This window comes from Alexandromys fortis, unplaced genomic scaffold, assembly GCF_014885135.2.
Source record: "Alexandromys fortis isolate MF-2015 unplaced genomic scaffold, M_Fortis_MF-2015_v1.1 scaffold_0, whole genome shotgun sequence".
NCBI classification, from domain to species: domain Eukaryota; kingdom Metazoa; phylum Chordata; class Mammalia; order Rodentia; family Cricetidae; genus Alexandromys; species Alexandromys fortis.
In genome coordinates, this window is record NW_026067949.1 from 39,108,759 (window position 1) to 39,127,419 (window position 18,661).

General features: G+C 34.5%; 1 protein-coding gene across 1 annotated transcript in view; it reads right to left on the bottom strand.

The window, feature by feature from the left end:
• Positions 1-18,661, bottom strand: part of Uba6 (ubiquitin like modifier activating enzyme 6) — a 59,600-nt gene that overhangs the window by 27,462 nt on the left and 13,477 nt on the right. The window contains exons 8-17 of the mRNA XM_050149831.1: positions 18,269-18,391; positions 18,003-18,126; positions 14,822-14,925; positions 13,269-13,331; positions 12,344-12,420; positions 11,812-11,878; positions 7,502-7,645; positions 6,056-6,123; positions 3,091-3,169; positions 1,915-1,995 (exon numbers count right to left, since the gene is read on the bottom strand). Of these exons, the coding sequence (XP_050005788.1) occupies positions 1,915-1,995; positions 3,091-3,169; positions 6,056-6,123; positions 7,502-7,645; positions 11,812-11,878; positions 12,344-12,420; positions 13,269-13,331; positions 14,822-14,925; positions 18,003-18,126; positions 18,269-18,391 (930 nt within the window). The remainder of the gene's footprint in view (positions 1-1,914; positions 1,996-3,090; positions 3,170-6,055; positions 6,124-7,501; positions 7,646-11,811; positions 11,879-12,343; positions 12,421-13,268; positions 13,332-14,821; positions 14,926-18,002; positions 18,127-18,268; positions 18,392-18,661) is intronic.

Consider the following 18,661-nt stretch of genomic DNA (forward strand, 5'->3'; position numbering starts at 1 on the left):
GACTTCACTATTATTAAATCTACTGAGTATACAGAATCTATTTTGAAAAATTGTCAATGTTCCTTTTTGTTTTGTGTTCCTACTTTCCGTATCATTTTTAAATTTAAAGATTTTTTTTAACGTAGATTTTTCTTTGTGGTGGCTGTTTTTTTAATTTACACATTATTTATTTATGTGTGTGAGCACACATGCACAAGCCACACTAGGGCATACATGTGAAGTGAGTCTGTGTATGTGTATGTTCATGTTATATGGGCATTTATATGCCAGGGTGCGTATGTAGAGGCCAAAGGATAATTGTAGGAGTCAGTTCTCTCCTTCTACCATGTGGATCCTTGGGATTAAAACCAGGTTGACAGGCTTAGTGACAGCATCTTTACTTCACGAGCCATCTCACCAGGCCAGGGTTTCAGTTTTTAAAGTGTAAATCATCAATGGATAATGTCTGCTATGCAGAGTCTATGTGCTCTGTGTTTATAGGGACAACTATGACTGAATTTTACACCTGTTTAAAAGACTGGAGAGTTCAACGGCCCTAAATCTTCTATAGTAACATCTCTGCTTGAAATTTTACCCAATATAACATTGGATCCATATATGGGTATGGAACATGGTCTAAGACTATGTGAGTGATTTCTCTTTCTACTTGAAGTTTTAGACATCAAAGGGAACAAGAAAAAATATATTTGATGTGTAACTCAAGGTTTCATTTCTCCCCTGATTCTAGGTACCTGGGGATTTCTCTTTCCATCTTGACTGTCTGTGAACATTACAGTTTTGATATAGAAAGTATCTGTATTCAGAGTGACTGTGGCCTGCCGACATCACATGCTTTATTTTGCTGTCTGTTGTCAATAGATTTATTCACTATAGCTCTTGTCCAGACCTTTACCTACTAAAAGCACTGTTACTGTTCATACAGTTAAAACATTCAGGTGGGCCAGGCGGTGGCACACGCCTTTAATCCCAGCACTCGGGAGGCAGAAGCAGGTGGATCTTTTTGAGTTCAAAGCCATTCTGGGCTGTTACACAGAGAAACCCTGTCTCGAAAAACAAAAACAAACAAAAAACAAAACAAAAATTCAGGTGACCCACAAGTTTATAGTAAAGAAATTTTTTCTTTTCTTTTTTCTTTTCTTTTCTTTCTTTCTTTAAAATCAAATGACTTTTAAGTCAGTAGACTCGTGGTTTATGGAGCACAATTTAGGAAATGCTAAGCATGGAAAATATAAATATGTACCTCTTATAGCTATGATAATAATGAATTCCTTGTAAAACTAGAATAAGACAAAATGTGAATTATCATCTACTTTTCAGTTACCTGTGCAGTGTCATCGTTATTTACTAAGTTAAATATACGAACTTCGTAGTTACCAAGATAAATATATGAAGTCAGTAATGAAATTTTTTATCTTAAAAGATAAAACTACTAAAAATTATTTTAAATGCCCATTATTTTGCAATGAACTCAGTCTGAGAAATTTTAACTGTAAAATGCCAAAGTTATCTACTATTCCCACTGTCTGAAACTCACCATTTAAATTATATTAGCTCTCTGCAACCTGCTAATGTCATCTCTCATGTTTAAATATTCTTAATATTTAACAACAGTATAACAAAATAATAACACGGTTTTCAGTTTGCAAAGTTATGACAATAAACATTGCTTTTTAATTTTGATCTGGATGGTGACTACAAAAGAAAAGATAGCCCATTTTCAGTTTCTGAGAATTTCAGAAAGTTAAGAACAAAGAAACAGCATTTGTCACTTAAAGTGACCAGAAGACAACTAAAATCTTCCAATTCTTAGTTTAATGATCTACTTGAAACATAGGCTGGAATAGTCAAAGACAGTTCAGAAAAGCGCAGCACCAGAAATACAAACATGTAACTCTCAAAAGCCTTGTATCTTACCAATCCTTTCTTTCTGCTTGTACCAACACCCAGTAAGGCGAAATTTTTTAACATTTCGCAGCCTATGGCACCACATCCTACCTATTGAAGAGAGTAGAGTGTAAATGTCAGACGATAAAACTATGCCTACTCAACAGAGAACATTTTCAGTCAGTTTTCTTTTAAATGCTATTACAATAAAAACTATTTAAAAAAAAATGACCATTTGTGATTCATTTGTGACAGATTGTACTTGTACAGGTTTCATAAGACCTTGTAAGTGTCTCAAAGGCAAAAAAAGCACACACAAATAAGGAGAACATACTATTTATAACACTTCCTCTAAACAGAAAATGCTGAACACAGAACTCATTTTTACACAGGACAGAAAACAATGGCAGAAACAAAACAATAAAACCCATCCAAACCCAGAATTACTCTATGAATTTTTTTTTTTTACTTTTATATTTGTCAGTTGATCTGAAAGGTGAAGTTTAAGACAATTCTACTAAGAATTTTAAGTAAAACAGATACTGAATTACTATACGAAGTTCCATCTACATGCAAAATCTCAACAGCAATTATTAATCTTTAAAATATTACTTTATAGAAATGATTGTTAAAATCAAGTATTATTTTTAAAACTTGCCAAGAAAGTTATGCTCTTGAGAAAAATCTCTCTCACACAATTCTAAGACATTTTAAAAAGAGAATATGGGCTGGAGAGATGTTTCAGCAGTTAAAGAGCACTGGCTGCTCTTCCAGAAGTCCTGAGTTCAGTTTCCAGCAACCTCATGGTAGTTTACAACCATCTAAAACGAGATCTGGTGCCCTCTTCTGGCCTGCAGGCAATACCTACAGGCAGAACAATGTATACCTAATAAATAAATGAATCTTTTTTTTTTTAAAAAAAGAAAACACATTTGCTCATTTCTTAATTTAGTGAGGAAAATAACCCCACATTTTAAAAATACTTCTAGAAAATCATTTAATGTTGAAAGCTATTATATTCAGATTTTATTTTGAAATGCATATTCCTTGGATTATGAATTGGCTAATGTTTTATGGAAAGGGCCAGAGAGTCAGTATCTTAAGCTCTGGGGGTTATATGACTTGTGAGTCACTCATTTAGAGCCAGATGTTGACAGTAAACAGCAGTTGAACACACTTCTTATTCCCATTCTTATTCATACTTACTAGGAAGACACTCAGATTGTGAAGCTTCTGACATAATGTATCTCCAATGCAGGCTCGCAAGGCATCATATCTATCTCCTCTGGAGAAACATTTACCAAAAAAACAGGCACAAAAAATACATTTTATTATTTTTAATAACAATTTAGTATTGTGCTTTAAAGGAGAACATACTGTAAGAGTTTCCTCCATCCCTTCTCACGTCTAAACAAAGATCCAGAGGAAATTAATGATGCTAAGAGGAAAAGGTCGCTGCCAGAGAGGAGCCCCTCAGTGGTGATACAAAGCCAACAACCCTGAACCCAAACACACACAAACCACACTAACTGCACTTAGCAGAATGTGTTTAGATATTTATGCATATATATATAAAGCAAATTAGAAAAAAAAGGCCATCAATTTGAGAGGGAGTAAGGTGTACTGGCAGGGTCAGAGAGAGGACAAGGAAGAGGGAGTTGATGTAATTATACTTTAATTAATCCATTTTATATAAAATTTTTTTCCTTAATTCATGAGAACTACCTTCTTTGAAAGAGAAAAGACCCTACCAATATCGAAATGACTTAAGTAAAGATGACTTTAATTTATAATGAGGGATCCATTCTAAGATCATCAGTGGATTCCTGAAACTTTGGATTATACTGATCCCTAAGCATACTAAATTTTATACTATACATAATTTATAAACTTATAACACCACACACTGTGGTAATATCTGTAGGCCGAATACCAAAGAAAAATTAACACATTTCTTTCCACTTCTTTGCAATGTTGTGGTTAGATTATTTCTTCTTTCTAAAATTATTTATTTATTTGGTTTTACAAGGCAGGGTTTCTCTGTATATCCCTGGTTATCCTAGAACTCACTGTGTAGACCAGGATGGCCTCAAACTCACAGAGATCCGCCTGCCTATGTCTCCCAAATGATAGGAGTAAAGGTGTGCACCATCACCATACCCAGCTAAAACTTATGTTTTCATTTAGTTTTGGCTTAGTTATTTTTAGTTGTGTTGAGACAAGGTCTTGCTTATGACACCCAGGTTTGTCCTCAACTATGTGCATGGCCACTACTCCTGCTAGACTTACCAAATCTTTACAACCTCAATGTAAAGCTTTTTTGTTTTAATTAATATTTTTTCCCTTATTTTACATATGGACCAGTTTTCTCTCCTTCCTCTCCTATTCACACCTACCCCTCCCCCCCATCCACCCACTCCTTCTCTGTCTCCATTTAGAAGGGGGCAGGCACTCCCATGGGCAGATCAAGTTGTAGTAGGACTGAGCTCCTCCCACTTTATAAAGGCTGGGCTGGGAAATCCAGCATGGGAACAGGGTCCCAAAAGCCAATTAAGTGCCAGAGACAGGTCCTGATCTCACTGCCCAACAGTGAGATCACTTACCAACAGACCAAGCTACCTAAGTGTCACATACATACATGTAGAGGGCCTAAGTTGGGATAGAGCTATAGTAATAAAAACAGCTTGGTATTGGCATAAAAACACATGTGATTGGATGGATCACATCGAAGACATTGATATAAATCTACATCCTATGAACACCTGATTTTTGACAATGAAGCCAAAAATATATAATGGAAAAAAATAAGCATCTTCAACAAACAGTGCTAGCATAACTGGATGTCAACATGTAGAAGAAGAGAAATAGATACATATCTATTTCTATGCACAAGACTCAAGTCCAGTTACACTGACCCTGAGAGCAGAGAAAGTGGGAAGAAGCCTTGAATGCATCGGCACAGGAACCACTTTCTGAATACAACAGCAGGAGCACAGACACTGAGATAACAATTAAAAAAATGGGACCTTCCGGAACTGAGAAGCTTCTGTAATGCTAAGGGCACTGGCTATAAGACAAAAAACGGTAGCCTACAGAATGGGAAAAGATCCTCACCAAGCCTATATCTGACAGAGGGCTGATCTCCAAAATACACAAAGAACTCAAAAAACTAGGTATCAAAATACCATATAACCCAATTAAAAAATGGGACACAGATCTAAACAGAGAAATGGCTAAAATACACTTAAAGAATTGTTTAACACTCTTAAATGAAAATCAAAACAACTCTGAGATGTTGGTAATATTACACCTGTTTTTGATTTCTTAGATTAAAAACATTGACTTTCTCCTATAAAGACTGCATGTTACTTTCTTCTCCTTGGTATATTACCACTGCCAGTACCATCACTACTGTATTTGAAGCACACTGTTCACTTCAAACAACCACAAAGCTTACTTTGAACATGAGAAACTCTGCTATCAACAGAGATAACATCTAAAGGATTTATGGGCAGACAGAAGGATGAGTCATAGCCCAGAAAAGACAGTGTGCATTATTACTCTATACCCAACTATATGCAATTTAAATTTATCAATAGTTACTTCTGCACTTTTCCATTTCTTAATTTTTGATATTTTACAGGTAACTAAAATATCAAGAAGTTAAACTGCATATAAATAGGAACTACTGAATTCAAGAAAAAGAACTACTAAGATCATAATATTTAAAAAAGTTCTTAGCAGAGTCGATGAGAGGCATTTGGAGTTACTAACTCATTTAAACTGAAGGCAAACCTCTGAGAGATGTGGTTTTCTGGCATAATAAAATCTCTATAAAGTTTTAACTGATTTTGAAAAAGACTTATAGCCTCAAATGGAGAATGGTTTATATATAAAAATGACATTTATCAATCTTTTACACTAATATAACATTTAAATGTTAATTACTCTCAGTGGATAAAATCTAAAACTCCTTATCACTATGGATCATGTACTAACAAATCATGACACTACTATAATATTTACCCACTAGGCAGAGAAGAAACAAGTCAAGAAGAAAAACATCAGGAGGAGAGACACCTAAGACAGACACATGTTTATGCAAAACTGCTGAATCTCTTGCTTCTTAAAGAGATACTAAGAAAAAAATTAGACAGATTTTGGGCATTACCGTGGGAGGAACTCTTCACGAACAGGACTGCTTAGGGATTCGACAGTATCTGCTGCTTCAAGATACAACTGAGAGAGAAAGTAAAAAAAAAAAAAACTGTGCATAAATCACTTAAAAAAAAATCACTGCTTTTCTCTGATAGTTATTTAATCATGAGAAGAGATGACAAAATGGCAATTCAATGTAAAATATTAGAAAATGTTTATAATATATATTCTTAAAAAAAAAAAAAACCCGTGAAACCTGAAAGGATTGTTATAAAGTATGTAATTCAACTCATGTCATTCATCCATCCCAAGGGTAATTTGCTTTTTAATCTTCAGAGGATTTACCTCAAATTCTGTTTTTCGTAACTACAGAAAACCTCTGGAAGTCCTATTCAATTTTAGTTACATTTGAATAAGCAGTACGATTAGCTTGAGAAGAAGGCACCCACTCTGGACCTACTTTCCAACTGTATATATTTTATGTCATCTTTAACCACATATATAATTATAGAAAAAAAGATCCAGGAAAACAATTTCAACATTTTTAGTACAAAAAAGAATTTACTTCAATAACAATTAAAAGAATCCAGTCTTATTCATATTATAAACAACTCATTTTAAGTTTAAACATAACCAAATGTTTACCTTTTTTTTAAATATTTATTTATTCATTTATTTATTATGTATACAATATTCTATCTGTGTACATGCCTGAAGGCCAGAAGAGGGCACCAGACCTCATTACAGATGGTTGTGAGCCACCATGTGGTTGCTGGGAATTGAACTCAGGATGCTCTTAACCTCTGAGCCATCTCTCCAGCCCCAAATGTTTACCTTTATAAAATAACTACATTAATAGCATAATTTATATTTCATATGATGTTAACTTCCACCAATCAACTTGTTATCTATTTAAAATAATTTAGTAGGGAAATGATACATGTGGGTGCAATGTTAAAAACTCAAACAGAAACGACCTGAAGAATGTGTGCAAACTTTTTGCCAATTAGTTTCCTTATGGTAACAGACGGAGTGTTTTTAGTACTTGTGATGTTTTTTTATCTTACATGGCTCTTATATTTACACCATTCATACATCCTCCATCTTTAGGCGATATCAAAAATGAAGCCTAAAGGTTTGCGATGGCAAAATTTCTACAGAACAAATACAAGAGCCCAAGTGAATGAAAAAAAAACTATAGCATAGAAAACTTATTATTTTTATTTTATGTGATAGAAAATACATCTTAGAGAACAACTGGTTTATATCCCAACAGACAAAATATATTCACCTGGTAGTTCTGACTAAAGAATTAAGTTTAGAATTTCAATTACGAAATTATGTCACTTGCCTTTCCTTCTCTAATATATTTATACAAATTTTAATTAACAATACGTTCATATTATGGATGGAAATACTCAACTTAAAATGTAAAGAAATAGGAAAAAAGTGAACTAACCCATTGGCACAAAGGAGAAAACTTCCCTGTCACAGCTTTTAATACTTCTTGGCTGGCAACACCCCCCACTGCCGCAGCAAGTGGGGGTAAACAGCCTTGAGCAGTCCACGAGAGCCAGTGCACAATGTCATGATTCACTTCAGGCTGAAACACAAACCACAGACCACAGCAATACGAACAGTATTCTCATGGTATCTGTGACTTCAATGACTAATTACCAATATTATTAGAACTTAACTTCAAACAAAACCCCCAAACGACTTGATTTCCTTCCTAAATAAAAATCCCTTAATCTCATGATAAAAATACCAATTTTCATGTTGCCTTAAGAAGCTTTTTTATTTACTAGCCTCTATTCACTTTATTCGCTTTTCTGACTGTAATCTATTCTACCATTTAGAGTAAAATGATTATGTACAATTTATAGTTTTTGCCAAAAGAACAGTCCTACAAAGCTAGCTACATAAAAGAAAATAATTGGAATTTTAAGTTTATAAAACTAAAGAAAAAACTTTTAACCCAAAAAAGAATAAGTAAAGAACAACCAACAACAACAAAAGTGACAGAACAAAAACGATTTCAAAAAAGGTTTTCTATTTTCTCTTTTTGCTGTGTGTGTATATAACCTTTACACACATATACAACATCAGGTATACATCTAGAAACTAAAACTTTAGATGTGTGAGGAAACACTGAATTCTCATTTTGAACAGTGCAGAACAGTAGGGAAGGGGAAATCCTCTTAGGAAGGTACCAAGTTGTGACCTGTGCAGAAGGGACTCCTGTGGTTCTGAACTTGCTCCCTGCAACAATGGTTGAGAATCATCCTCAGAAAGGTCTTCTTTTTTTTTTTTTTCAAATCAAGTTGGACTTTTTGTTGTTGTTGTTTGTTAATACATCTCTAAGCCCAAGGTCTCCCCATCTACACTGGCTAGGCGAGCACCCTGAGAATCAGTATGATCCATGTCTGTGTGATGGGAGGTCCACCTGCACTGCAGAAGGAAGCAGATGGCACAGCTGGGAAGCTGGGCATGAAGGATTCCTCTGCAAGCATTTCACCAGCACTGAAAGCTTCTGCCTGACTGCTCTCTACCCAATCTCAGAGGCCCAGAGACACTGTAAAAACACAGCCACTGTTTGGGCATTTCTCATGGCTGTGCCTGTAGCAGGAGAGCACGTCTCATGTCAAACAGCATCTAACCAGAAAGTCCTAACTTCAGCTGAGAGAAACAGTGTGAGCCCTGTGACTCCAGCCTTGTTATACTACTCAGTATGAGCACGCAGAGACAAGAATTCAGGAAGCAGTAGTCAGAGAAGCATAGACTTTGTGGGAAGGCCAGGTCAGGACCGAGCTGAAGACAGCTTGTCCCAGTCTAATCTCCCTGGAGTTCAGAGAGAAAAGAACTTACTACACTCTTGTCCCCCACATCAAGCACACTACAAAATGATAAGCCTGAGGGAATAAAAAGAAGCAACTCCACCTACTAACTCTTCAGCAAGGAAGAAACATCATCCTCCTTTCTGTTGTTTTGTTTTAATTCATTATCTACTACACCAATACCTTCTATTTCCTATCATATCTTGCCTTCTATCTTTTCCTTTCTCTATTATCTTATTTCTTAATTTTTAATACTTTTACATTTTAACTCATCCTAATTCCTAACGTATTTCCTGTCTTCTATTAGGTGTGTAATTTATATTCTAATTGAGTTGTTTTAAAAACTTTATGCATCTGGTTTGCTCTTGAATTGTTACTGGCATTACTATGGTCAGCTCTCCTTGAGCAGCAGTGAGGATTAAGAGTTCAAGAGAACACAGCACTTGTGCTGCCTGTTGGCAAACACTTGTCGCTTAGTGCAGTGAGGGAAAAGGAGAAATGTGAGACTCTCTCTCACTAAGGCAGGCCTGCTGCTGGCTCTGTCTTGTCCTTCCAGATCACCAGCTCTACAGGTCGATATCTTTGGAACGTCTCCTAACCTTTCTTGCAAAATTCCCACTGAATGTATTTTTGGACTGTGTTCAAAGGATTTCATTTTTTTCTTTTGTATTCATTCTCTCTTGTCTACTAAAAGTTTTGTTTACCTATAATAAACACAATAAATCACATGGATATAAAAAAAAAAAAAGAGTTCAAGAGAAGCCGGGCGGTGGTGTTGCACGCTTTTAATCCCAACACTTGGGAGGCAGAGGCAGGTGGATCTCTGTGAGTTCAAGGCCAGCCTGGTCTACAAGAGCTAGTTCCAGGACAGGAACCAAAAAGCTACGGAGAAACCCTGTCTCGAAAAAAAAAAAAAAAAAGAGTTCAAGAGAAGAATTTCCAGATACCATGATACAAAGCCAGAAAAAGACGTATCTCCCAACAGATGTACGAATGAAATGTATAAGCACAGAAATATGAACAGCAAGACAACCCAGTAACTGAAATCAAAGAAAATGAAGTGGTACTAGAAGTAACGCAGATAAGAGTTATAACACAGATGTTGTGGGATAATGTTCTTGTACACTGTGAAGATTTGTCACTTGTACTAGCTAATTAAAACGCTGATTGGCCAGTATCCAGGCAGGAATATTTATGTATGTACAGGCGGGGTGACCAGACTAGGAGAATTTGGGATGAGATGTAGTCACCAGCCAGATGCAAAGGAAGCAAGATGAGAATGACTTGCTGAGAAAAGGTATCAAGCCTTGTGGCTAAACACAGACAAGAATAAGGGGTTAGTTTATGTTGTAAGAACTAGTTAGTAATAAGCCTGTGCAATAAGCCATACAGTTTATAATTAATAAAAGTTATGACTACAGGACTGGGACAGAAACTTCCATCTACACACATAAGTAATGCAGACCAGAAATTAACACAGTAGAAATCAAAATAATGACACGAAGAGTTCATTCTGTGGAAGGATAAACGGTTGACATACTGCCAAAATGACCAAAAGTAAAGAGAGGGGAGAAAACTCAAATCACTAAAACTAGAGAAGAAAACAGTGTGTTACACAGATAAAACTGAAATGCAGGGGAATAGGAAATACCTATAAAAAATATACTGATAATTTAGGAAATCTAGAAAAAAATGAATACATTCCTAGATATCTATGACTTACCAAAATAGAACCAAGAGATACAAAAGCAACTAAGTGGATATACAATGAGCAGACAGAGTGAAGCAGAAGTAAATGAGCATCCCAACAAAACAAAGCCCAGGAGCTGTTACACTGATGAGTTCCACAAGATTTTTAAGGAAACTATAATCTGCCAAATTATAAAACTTTTAGAAGAGCACAGAAGAACTTTGTGGCCTTGGTTAACACTCATGGCTGTGGATGTAGTTCAGTGGCAGGTGCCTGCCTTGCATGATAAGGTCCTGGGATTGAAGTTATAATTGCAAAATTCTAAAGTTTTTAGAAATAAATAAGCATAAACTATTAGAAAAAAATGATAAATAAGTAAAAGAGAGTATTTATAGAATGTGTTTGAAAAAAAGACTCAAAAGCTAAAAATTATAGAAACTCTAATCGTTAAAAAATAAAATAATTAAAAATGTACAATAGTCATATAAAAATATGCATAAATTCACTGATACTTTAGTGAAATGCAGATCAAATCTAGGCAATACATTTTCAAATAGTAACGCTGTTATATCAGAAAGGAAATATAGAGTTCTGAAGAGGTTGCTGCAACTGAAACTGAGCCAGATCTTTTGAGAAAGCAAAACTGTCTGTTTTGAAAACACATAGGGGTGGGCATAAAGTGTACTGTACCCTTTTATTTTCAGCAACCAGGAGGTAAGGAGAGGTGAATCTTTCTGAATTTGAGGATGGTCTACATACATATTGAGTTTTAGACCAGAGAGGGCTACAAAGTCTCAAAAAAGGGGCAATTTCTCATTTTAATCATCTTCTTTTACATGTATTACATGACTCTGTAATATCTTTCTAGGTATCTTAACAAGAGAAATGAAAATATTTGTCTATATAAAAATCTGTATGTATTTGTAGGAGAAATTTTTAAAACAAATTTGTATTCACAGAACAAAACCAACACTATTATAAAATCAAAAGCAGCAAGTAAGAATTAAATGCCACACAGTATTCTAAAAACCTTATGAAACCAAGTTATGTAATGTCCACAACACCTTGCAAGTTAATCTAATTTTATAGATACACAAAGTAAAATAAATGAAGCAAAGAACTAGTTTAATGACAGAGAATCAGTAGGCAGCACAAGGAGGTCTAAATGTAGGGAGATATTTATACAGAGAACATTTAAGCTATAAACAAAACTCAGTCAACCACAATTTTTTAAGTATTTACCCTCTCGTCCAGTGTCTCACTTATAGACATTGTTAGTTTCAACAGTTCATCTGAATCTTGCCGACATCTACAATTATAAAACAAAATACCTCAATTTCAATCTTTTGAATTGCCACCAAGGTCATATTCAAAACTAAATCATAAGATACATATATAAATAAGAAAAAGAAAATCCACTAGTATAAAATACGTGTTTTAAGCTAACTTCAAAGTTACTCTCTTATGAATCTATTACTTCAAAACATGGTCCTCTAAGACAGCACGTGAGATTTAGATGTAAACCTATAAGGCAAGAAACCTTTTGTAATTCTTGATTTAGGCTAGAAAATATTACCAGAGATTAACAGTTCAACATCAGCAGGTTTTGGTTTAAAAGTTACAGATTTTAAAGTCTTCAAATATGAAAAGCTCCCATGCAGTATAACATTCTTAAACACTGATTTTTCCACTCCTACCAATAAGTGACCCTCAATGGTATGTTTATGCAGTTTTCATAAAAAAGAGAAAAGTTACCTTAAACAAAAAGCATTACCTGATATTTGGCTTACGATTGTAGTTTTCCTGAAACTGGTCCAAGGCAAGCATAGCGGCATGAATCTGTAAAGGTGCCTATTTGAAACAGGAAAAATTGTCTAGCATTTGTTAAGTGCTATGGACTAGGGCAATTTTTTTTTCAAGTATTATTTACTTTCACCCTCACAATAAAAAGTATAAGATGAATGCCACTAGAAGAGTTAAATAACTTGACTTCAAGAGTGTAAAGTATTTTAAGACATTTCCAAATGACTCAAGTTTACTAGGTGTTCACATGCAGCATTAGCTGAACAACAAAGGAAAAACTTTGTACAGCCAGGTGTGCTGACAGAAACCTTCAATCCCCACACTCAGGACGCAGGTAAGAAAGCGGATCTCTTTAGCCTAGTCAGCAGAGTGAGTTTCAGGGCAGCTGTGACTATGTAGAGACCCTGCCTAAAAAAACCAAAACTAAAACCATTCCAAAAAGCATTTATACAAGAACACCTAATCTTTTTATATTAAGGGTTTATAAATTTGGAAACTGTTAATTTCTTACTTACTTTAAAAAATTCAGATCGAGTGATAGAAAGTAGAATGTAACATGTGTCTAAGGTTGTTTTTCTTCTTGCACCACATAAAACCCTGTGACCAGTGAAATGGCCTACCACCGGGTCTGATGACCTGAGTTCAGTCTCTAGACAGGTGCTGTGCCACCCCGACTGCCCACCTCCCACCGCCCTTGCACACAAAATGAATAAATGTCTAAAAAACAACATGGCTAAGAAAATCTTGTATTAACATCCTACCCACTACTAAACTGCTTTTTAATTATCAAAGCTGACAAGTTACTGAAGTACAACTTCATTTTATTCGAACATAATTTAATGATAGAAATTTAAAATCCCATCTACAACTCTACTACCTGCAAAGTAAGTATTTACCTCAGGTTTGCTAAAATCTGCAATAAGGCATTTGGGATGTTTGATCTGCCTCTCCAGGGATTCCTAAGAGAAAAGAACAGCATTGTTTCACAGAAAATTGAGTGATTTATTTCACAAAATATGTCAGCATACTCACAGCAAAGCATCCTTCTCCAGGGCTGAAAATGAGTGAGGCTGGACTGACACACTGTTCACTAATATCTTATTACTGCAGCAAAACCCGGCTGTTCTACATAGCCACTTCAGAAGAATTAGTGAAAATCTTTACAATTCCAATTTAAAAAAAAAAAAAAAACTTTTCTATTGACTCTTTGCGACTTTCACATCATGCACCCCAATTCTGTTTACCTCAGGGTTTCCCTATGGTCCTCCCATATCTTCCCCTTGTTCCTGCCAGCCACCCATGCAAAAGAAAACAAAACACAGTAAACAAGTACAAACAAAACAAAACAACAACAGAAATATCTCATTGCTTCTCCCTCTTTCCTGCCTCTCCAACACCTCTTCTTCTGTCCTGGTGGCCCTGGAGGCTTCAGTGTGCCCTATATTATATCTCTTTGTCCCATCAGTTTTACCGGCAAATGTTCATGCAATGTGTCACCTGTCTGGTTTAAGGCTTTGTTCTAATGTAAGAGCTACCATGTATTCTGATATCATCACATAACTAAGACTAGTTATGCCTAGTAAGTCTTGGGTACATATTCTGAGTTGCAATCCTTATGGGTGTAAGGTAAGAATACACAGGCAAAGAAATGAAAAAAGTTGAAATTAACAATTTGATGCACAAAATTATTTAATTAGGAATAGAGCAACAGAAATTATACAGAAGCAAACCTGACTAGCTGCCCCTATTTTAATTGGCTTAACTTTGATTTGAGCAAAGTCTTGAAAAACAAACAAAATCAAAGAAGTTAAAACTTTCAGAACGAGAAAAAGCTCCCTAAAGCCCTTAACATCACCACCATCAACAGTCTGGCAATTAAAACATGCTACACGTCACTGAGAGGCAGCATGCATGGCGCTCTGTCATTCTAAGAGACAGGAGTCTATACTCAAGTTAGCAGCTTATGATTTTCTTTCACTACAAATCATCAAGAGGATTATGCTAAATTTCAAACATAATACAGATTAAAACTGTAATGACATGTAATTAACAATTGAGTAATAAAAGAATAACAATTTGAAAATACATTATCTTTTACTTCTATGATTAAACTCATTATTAGAAAGGTATACCTCCTTTCAGATATAACCACATACCTCAATCATATACAGAAGTTATTCTAGTTATAAAACTGTATAAGCTTATGTATATCTGCCTAATTCTGCAGTATAGAAGGCTACACATACTAAGAAAGTTTGTGAGTCACAGCCCTGTCTTTTTTTCAATATGTTATTTTTATGGTATCAGTGTGTCCCTAAGTTGTTTATATTTTCAAGTTGGTTATAAATTTTAAAAAAAGAACAGTTTGTTTTTTAAGCTAATTTGAATTAAGTAAGCATTTTATTTTTTGTGTTGTTCTTTTTCTAAAACAAAACAAAAAAATACTTACAAAGCAAAATGTTTTAGGAGTCTTCACTTGCACAGCTATGCCTCCATGTAAATATGGATCCAGTTCTGTAGTATCACCAATGCTGAAGGAAAACGGTGACACCACTGGGGGAAATAAACATTACACATGGGTATTTAAATTTTAAGATGTTAATCTCTATTTATAAAAGTAAGATTCTAAAACAAATCTTTTTTATTTTTTACAGGGTTGGCAATTTGTTAGGGGTCATACCAAGTACTTCTTCCAATATGGGCTCTGGGACTTAAAAATATTTGAGGAAAACCAGAGAGTAAAGAAGTTTGAGGTTCTTACTATAAAATATTAAAATATATTAAAAATCTCTAGATCATGCTAATAAAAATTTTACTGATACATGAACATATAAAAGGAAAAAAACTGAGGACCTGAGAAATACATTCAAGTACACAGAAACAAAATAAAGTGGTAAATAAAGATAGAACCTTAAACCAGTGGATTATTTAATAAATCTTTAAGAAAGCAGACCACTAGAGAAAATATCCCATGTGGCTAAGAATTTTAAATATTAAAAAGATGCCAACTTAAAAATATATATAAAAACACTGGAGAAAAATTACTTTTAGAACCAGGAGGAGGCTCTTTTTAAACACTCAAAATGTGGAAAGCCTGAAAAAAGTTTGTGACTAAAAAAAAAAAAAAAACAGACTGCATGAAAACAGAGCTTCCACAGCAGAGTCAAGAGACACTTATTATTAAGAATAATGTTCATTATCAGCATTAAGATAAACTTTAATGTCAAGTAGTACTCCTACTTTGGCATTTATCTTTTGACTTTGCTGGGCAGCTTTACTTTCATGCAGTTTCCTTTTTTTTTTTTTTTTTTTTTCAAGACAGGGTTTCTCTGTAGCTTTGGAGCCTGTCCTGGAACTAGCTCTTGCAGACCAGGCTGGCCTTGAACTCATAGAGATCCACCTGCCTCTGCCTCCAGAGTGCTGGGATTAAAGGCCTGCACCACCACTGCCTGGCTGCAGTTTCCTTTTTTAAGAGTTCTGGGAACTGTTAAGAAGACTGTCAGTGGTTCAGCAGGAAACTAGTAAAACATACGATTCACATTAAAGAGAAAGAAAACAGTGCCAACCAAAGATCAAGATATTTAAACTCATTTATAATATGAAAATGCAAAAAGCTACAACACACAGGTACTTTCTGTGCAAGAAAGTGTAAGCAAACTTCCTACTGATACAGAATAAACCCGTGATGGATGGAGAACTACTGAGAGGAGGAATAGCCAAGGATGTGTAAAACTTTACATACTCAATCTACTTTGTTATTGGACCATTTAATAATCAAAAATTAACCTAAACAGTAAGTTCCTCTATACTTACCACACAAGTTTAAGACACTTATAAATATATGAGCAAGTGGCCAATAGTAATACATTAAATAGAAAAGTAAGCAGACACCAAGCTTATTTGCTTTTTTTAAATTTTTTTGAGAAGGGAGGAAATCTAAGGTGGTATTCACCCAATCCTATTTTCAATGTGTACATACATATTTACACATATATTTATATATATAGTATATACACATATGCTGTTCTACAATAAACATGTATTACTTTTAGCAATTTAACATTTTTTGCATATAACAAAACTATCTTAAGGCAGTAAGTACCAAGTAACAAATGTTAAAATTTGAGCTTTTTAACAACAGCTCAATTAACAACTTTCACTCAAAAGTAATTTTTTGGTTAAAAAAAAAAGTGTGTTTTAAAGTAAAAAACTTTGCCTGGCAGTGGTGACGCACGTCTTTAATCCCAAAACTCAGAGAGGCAAATCTCTGTGTTAGAGGACAGCCAGGGCTACACAAAGAAATCCTGTCTTGAAAAACGAAACAAACAAACAAACGAAAACCCCCGCAAAACAAAATAAATAAAAAATAAAACTTCATTCTTTGCTATCAGGCAACTTTTTCCTATATCTGCAGCTCCAAGAATCTGATCTTATCATCACAATGAAACACCACATGATCACCAATGCAAGCAAATATAAACGTAAATTATCAAGCTTCCTTAAACAGATACAAATCCATCATGTTCTGAACCTGCACTTAAGACACATGTACTCAAACATCAAATTGAAAAGTCTGCTAACAGCAGAGTGAGCAGAGAGCCCATAGAGGAGAAAAAGGTTATCTGACAGCTTACTTCACAACTGGCTAATATTGAGAATACATAATTTCAACCACACAAAACAAAACAAAAAATCTATAAAAGTGTTACTCAATAAATGGGTCAATGAGCTAAACAGTTTTCAAGAAAGAAAATCAAAAATACGTCAATATATATTTTTAAACATGTTCAACATTTTTAGTCATCAAGGAGTTACGAATTAAAACAGAGTCACAAAACAAACAAACTAAAAGTGAAAGAAATGATGATAAATGCTGGTGAGGATGTGGAGAAAGAGGACCCTTACTAAAGGGCCATTATGTCAACTGCTGCAACCACTCATGACCGATATTTATCAAATTCCCTAAAGAGAAAACGGAGTCATCTTCCTTCAAATATACAAACATGACACAAGGTTAAGTTGCATGTTGTCTAGCACTGTCTTTATGTCTTAAATACAACTACAGGTAAAACACAAATTATGTAGATTGATACCGATATGAATTATCTCAAGTGGGCCAGATAAAATGTCTGGCCATCTTTCCATTTAAACATGAATATTCTCTAAGCTCTGCTCTTAGTATCTTCTCTCTCCTTTGAGCAATAATCTCTAAGTAAGTCAAAAGGAGAAAGACAAGAAAAAAAAAAAGATTCCAAACTTGTTGGCTTATAAAACCACTCTTATTCAAGCCATGGAACACAGCACACTTTTGACAATCTTTTCCACTGACCAAATCCTACACGACTTTATACACTCCTAAAGTAGGTGGCTCAAGTAGGAATCTTTGCCCACCTAGCATTTTTCATAATTGTCTTCTTAAATGTTAGTATTTAAAATTTCAACTTGTATACTCTCATAGTGTATTTCTTTACTTTCTTCCTTTTAATAATACCTCTGTTTAGCATATCTTCCCTCGTAAAATGATCTGAGGCTAAAAGATATGACTCATGTCCAAGGCGATGTGCTCCAAACACTGAGTAAAGTATGATTATAAATATGCTGAATAACTAAAAGGGAATTAATAAACTTACCAGTTATCTGTTGTACAGATCCATTTAAACCTGTCATTCCATTAATTTCTCGAAATGTTAGGAACTGTCCCGTCTCAAGCTTGTGAGGATGATTTTCAAGGCACGTGACAATGCCTGGATTAGCCTAAAAATTAAGAGTACCATTGACAACCAAGTTTGTATATTTTATTACTATTTACAAGTTTTTAAAAATAATGGTCTATAAATATTGAAAGCTAGTAGTCTATACCTAACAATTTTATTAAAATCAATTACTATAATCATACTTGCGTTATGTTTGAAATGAAAATTTCCTTTGGTTCTTCTCCTGTTGTATCTGAAACTTCAAATTCCTCACCAAAATCACAAAACAACCTGGACCAAATTCCATGTACATCTGCACTAATAAACTGAAAAGAGAAAAATAAATTTGCTTATGTTAATAGGAAAAAACCTACCTCAATTATATTATGACATTTCATGATAACTTCATTTATAATGAAGTACATTCTCTGAAATGTAAAAATAATCATGTATAGAATGAGTCATCTATAGATCAGTCTGGGAATTAAGAAATGTGGTATTTGGTGAGTGTTACCTGAGAAAAGTACCATCATTGTATCCCCATTGCTTATTCCAGGTTGTTTCAGAAACAAAAAATCTGGCTTGGTCATAAATTT